This window comes from Terrapene carolina, unplaced genomic scaffold (assembly GCF_002925995.2).
Source record: "Terrapene carolina triunguis isolate 2854851 unplaced genomic scaffold, T_m_triunguis-2.0 Scaffold193, whole genome shotgun sequence".
Classification (NCBI taxonomy): domain Eukaryota; kingdom Metazoa; phylum Chordata; order Testudines; family Emydidae; genus Terrapene; species Terrapene triunguis.
Window position 1 is genome coordinate 7,002,609 of NW_020664544.1, and position 5,241 is coordinate 7,007,849.

General features: G+C 59.8%; 1 protein-coding gene across 1 annotated transcript in view; it reads right to left on the reverse strand.

The window, feature by feature from the left end:
• The window catches only part of PPP1R9B (protein phosphatase 1 regulatory subunit 9B), a 78,814-nt gene that overhangs the window by 53,775 nt on the left and 19,798 nt on the right, over nucleotides 1–5,241 (reverse strand). The window contains exons 2-3 of the mRNA XM_026654669.2: nucleotides 3,129–3,261; nucleotides 295–415 (exon numbers count right to left, since the gene is read on the reverse strand). Of these exons, the coding sequence (XP_026510454.1) occupies nucleotides 295–415; nucleotides 3,129–3,261 (254 nt within the window). The remainder of the gene's footprint in view (nucleotides 1–294; nucleotides 416–3,128; nucleotides 3,262–5,241) is intronic.

The following is a 5,241-nucleotide window of genomic DNA, read 5'->3' on the forward strand; positions in this document are numbered from 1 at the left end:
TGGAGTAGCTGGGAGCTCCACCCCCCACAGCTAGTGCTCCTGCCCTGCTCCCTACAGCGCCCCCTGCTGGGAGTGAAGGGAACAAACAGACTGATAGTAAAGCGTGTGTGTTGGAGGGGGCGGGGGTCCGTGTATTCTGGAGCTGAGCATTACAGTAGGATGCTCAGTTTTGGGATTAAGACTCTGGTTTTGAGACTCATGAGCTCTGGATTCAGCTCCTAGCCCCGCCGCCAGTTTCTGTGGGGTTGCCGTGCTCCCTTCTGGCCCGAGAGTCGCCGACGTCCCCAGGCTTACCTGCCATCCCGGTGAGCCGCTCCCCCTTCCGTCACCGTCTTGACAAAGATGCCGAGCTTCTCCAGGCCCATGTCCGCTCCGGCGCCCATCCCGATAATACTGATGCCCAGCCCCTCGGAGTCTGCAAGAGAGAGAGACCCGGGTCCTCACGGGGTCGCGTGGGCCGCCGCTGGGGGCCTCCGAGCCAGGCCGGCGCTCTCCCCTCTCTCCAGTCACCCCAACAACTACGCCCGGTGAACTGGGGCCGGCAACCACCGGGGCAGCAGGGATGCACCTGCTGCGGGATGGGCAAAGGGGCCCGGCACAGAGGGCTCCGGCGCTTGCCAGGACTGGCCCCGGGGGCAGGAGGAAAGCGAGGAAGTAGCAGGAGAGAAGAACAGTGTTTATTACAGCGAGAGGCAAGGACAGATGGCAGCTAAATTACGGGCGGTAGCACGCGTGGGAGGGTGAATGACTGTGTGAGAGAGAGGAAACCAAAGGAACGAGTCAGTGTGAAGAAGAGCGCCCAGGACGGGCAGTGCCAGATCACACCCGCCGGCACATCAAAGCCCCATAGCCTGGCTTCCCTGCAACATCAGAGTTTGGGGCCAGCTAGGCTCCTGAAATACCGGCTTAGAACCCAGGCCCAGCAGGGCAGGCGCCTAGGGCTGAGTTGGGGAACCTGGGTTCTACCGTAAGACACCTCACAACATTCGCTTTCGTAGCCCGACAGGATCCAAACGCTGGCCCATCCACCCCGGTATCCTGCCTCCATTAGCAACCAACGCCTGATGCTTCAGAGCGAGGCGAGATTTCCTGCCCCCTGGGCCTTGCGCCTTGCCATGGTGCAAATCCCCAGCCCCCAGGGGATCGGCTTATGTCCAGAAACACGGGGGTTAGTGCCCCTTGTGGCACGGATCTTAGCTACCGACCAGTGCTGCAAACATTCGCCACCCCTGCTAACCTGACCCTCTGAGCTCCTGCAGCCCAATGACAGCATTTCCTCCAGCTGCCTGGTTCCCCCATGCGCCCCTTGCTGTGGACTGATCCCCCTAGGAGCCTCATCCCTTAGTCAAGCCCCCTCAAGCTTCTCTTCCTCCCAGGATCTTCCACACGTGAGTCCCACCCCAACCTCGAACCCTCTTCCCTGTCGATCCCTCCCAGGGCGAGCTCAGTGCTGAGAGGGGGAGGAACCGACGCACCACACACAGGCTTGGCAACGTGCTGCCTCTCTCCCATCGAAAGCACCGCAGCATCCTGTTTGCGTTCGTACCAGCTGCTGCCTGCTGGGCAGACGCCATCTCTGAGCTACCCTGGCCCCGCCCTGGCCTGCTTCTCAGAGCATCCCGCAGGGGCAGAGAGGAGAGCCTTTCACTAGTGCATTCACTTACACTCAGTGAGTGGGTGTGCACAGTATGTGTGTGAACTGGTGTGTGTGTGTGTGTGTGTGCATGATATGGGTGTGAACTGGTGTGTGTGTGTGCGCGCGCGCAGGGTACGTGTGTGAACTGGTGTGTGTGTGTGTGCAGTGGTGTGTGTGTATGAGTGAGTGTGCAGGGTATGTGTGTTAACCGGTGTGTGTGTATGTGAACTGGGGGGTGTGCAGTGGTGTGTGTGTACGAGTGAGTGTGCAGGGTGTGTGTGTGAACTGGGGGGTGTGCAGTGGAATGTGTGCATGTGTGGGTGTGCACGCTATGTGTGTGAACTGTGTGTGTGTACAGTGGTGTGTGTGTATGAGTGAGTGTGCAGGGTATGTGTGTGAACTGGGGGGTGTACAGTGGAATGTGTGCATAAGTGGGTGTGCAGGCTATGTGTGTGAACCAGGGTGTATGAATGCAGGCAGGTGTGCATGGAGGGGTACATGTGCAGATTGGTGTGCAGCACAGGCATGCGTGTACACACACAGGGGGGTGTCTGTATTTGTATGTACAGATGTTTGTGTCTGAATTAGTGTGCAAGGAGGTGTGTATGTGTGAACTCTATGTGTGTGCACACAGCCATGTGCGTGTAAGCGTGGGTGTGAATGGGTGTGCAAGAATGTGTGCGTGCCCAGATGTGTGTGAATTAGTGTGCCGGGGTCTGTGTGTGTTTGAGAGAGGAATGAGTGTGCACGAGGATGGGACAGAGGCTGTGTCTGAGTCACTGAATGCTTTGAGTGCATGAAGGGAACAAGTGTGTGAGGTGAACACGTGAGAACCGCGAATGAGTGAGCAGCTTTGTGTACGTGGGAGGGGTGAGGAGGTGGGGATGAGGGGGTGAGTGCAGGGAGGCTGAGTGTGCACGTGTGCGCGAGGGGATGGGTGCCTGAGTGTGTATGTGGGATGAGTGTGTGAAGCTGTGTGTGCAACTGTGCAGGGGATGAATCAGTGAGTAGGTGGATGGATGAGTGTGCAAGTGTGTGGATGAGTGTGCGAGTGCAGGGTGGAGTGTGTGGATGAGTGTGCGAGTGCAGGGTGGAGTGTGTGGATGAGTGTGCAAGTGCAGGGTGGAGTGTGTGTGTGAGTGTGCAGCTGCGTGGGGGAGTGTGTGTGCGTGTGAGTGCATGGGGAAGCGTGCGTATGAGTGTGCGAGTGCATGGGGGGTGTATATGAGTGTGCAAGTGGATGTGGATGAGCATGTGGGGGATGAGTGTGTGAGGGATGAATGTGCAAGTGTGTGCGTGTGTGAGGATAGGGGGATGAGTGTGCATGTGGGGGGATGCAGAGAACAGCTGGCTCCAGGCCCCCATAACCTCTCCCCGCATCCTAGCCCCAAGCCCAGGGATGGGGTCACTGAGTATCCGGCCCTTAGCCTCCCCAGTGCCAGCAGGGAGAGCCCCCCACGGCCCGGGCAGTACCTGCCTCTTCCTTCCTCACCTTTCTCCAGCTCCACCGGGAAGAGGTCTAGCCTCTCCACCCGCTTCTCCAGCTCGTACTCGGCCGAGGCAGCCATGGGGTCCACATCCTCGTTCCGGCGGTCGTAGTCCTCGTTGGAATAGGTGCTGAACACCTGCGTGGAGCCGAGAGGGGGGCGTTAGGGGTGCGTCCGGCGAGGGGGGAGCCGGGGAGGAGAGGGGACCCGGCACCCCCATTGGCAGGTGAGGGGATGGCTCCCTCTTCCCATACAGCCCTACAGCAGCTAAGCCTGTGGCCCCTACTCCCAAGCTGGGGTGTCCCATGACCTCAGTGCCTCACCGCAGAGGTGAAGGGCTCCCCCCAATTACAAGGCCCGAAGTGTCACCGTGGCAACCTAGTGGGCGGCTGGGCCTTGGGCTTGAGGCACTGGCTGTGGGGTTAGCTCCCGAATCCCTGTGTGGCCTCAGGCTGATCCCCCCACTTCTCAGCGCCCTGCCCGTAAGGAACGGGGTTCTGTGAGGATCTCCGGCGAGTGTGTCCATTACCAGAGCCCCCGCAGGGCCCAGCTAAGAGCCAGGCCCCGTAGTCTCTGCTGCCAGGAGTTTACAATCCAACTGCACAAGGGCGACAAAGGGTGGGAGGGGGAACAGTGCCACTGAGAGACAGCCTGGAATAGAACCCAGGTGTCCTGGTTCCTCCCCACCGGACCACCCTGCCTCAGCGCAACCCACATGACGCTGGGGCTCCCAGAATGCGCCGGACGCAAAGCCCCAGGGCTCGGCTGGGTTCACAGCGACAGATCTCCCCGCTGCGAGCTGCCCTTCGAATGCTCCGAGGCTCCGGTTACCAAGAACCCGTGTAATCATGAATAAATGACAAGGTAGTCTCCTCCCGGCCCCACGTCTGTAATTACAATAGGAATGGGATCGCCCGGTGGGTCCCATGGCTGCCTGGCCCCTCCCGCCCCCGGCACCGTGAGCCTGCCAGCCCCATGCCACCCAGGGGTGGTGGTGCGTGTGAATGAGCATGCAGGGCACCTGTGTGCCCGCGGTCAGCGACAGGCCAGGGCAGCGGCTGATTGGCTGTTCAGGGGGCAGCTGGGTTTTGTAGGCAATGCCAGCAGGCGGATCGGGTTGCAATGTGGGGCCATGCAGAGATGCCACACTCCCCTGGCCTTTCGCTCGCAGGCCCTGCCCGCGCCAAGCAAGGGCCCTGGCTCCTTCACCCACAGCAGGGGCCTGGCCTGGCGTCCATCCCAGCAGGCTTTGGGGTAGGGGAGCAAACAGCTGAGGGGAGACCAGAGAGGACCATGCCCATGTGCAGAAGGAACCCCTCACCCCCGTTAGCACAGACACCCTGGAGCTCCAGCGGCCCACTAGACGGAGCAGGTAGAAATCAAGCCTGTCCAGGCATTTCTACCCATGTTGGGGGGTCCAAGCACCTGGCTGCAGGGCAGGAGACACGTACTGAGTCCCTCCATTAAGGATCGAGGGGCTAAATCCACCCCCAATACGTCCCCAATCTTTCCTGGCTCTAGAGGGAACCATCATATAGGGCAGGTGGGAATCCCACCTGCAAGTCCCACCCCAGCTTGCCTATGGGCCCCGATCCCGTTCTGTGGAGAAGACCTGGAGTAGGGGGTTTGGATGGAACGGCTCCAAAGCAAACGTTTAGCTCCTAGTAATTCCCAGCCCCCCACCCCCTCCTCTGGCACCGCTCGGGGCTCATAAGGCCTGAAAGATTTCCATTAGCTGCCTTGGCATTGCCTCTGCCATTCTCCTGCCAGCTTCAAGTCCATTCCCGGATGCCAGCAGCACCCACGGCCGTGCCGGCCCTCGCCGACTCTGGCAACGGTGCCAGCTTGGAAGGCAGAGGCCCTTTCGCAAGCGTCACCTCGGCAAGTGGCCGATGAACTAAAAAAAATTATTACTTAACTTACAGTAGCACTTAGAGACCCTGACGGAGACCAGATCCCCACTGTGCTAGGAGCTGTACACATACAGAGATCAGATCCCCGCCGTGCGAGGAGCTGTACACACACAGAGATCAGATCCCCACTGTGCTAGGAGCTGTACACACACTGAGATCAGATCCCCACCGTGCTAGGAGCTGTACGCACACAGAGATCAGATCC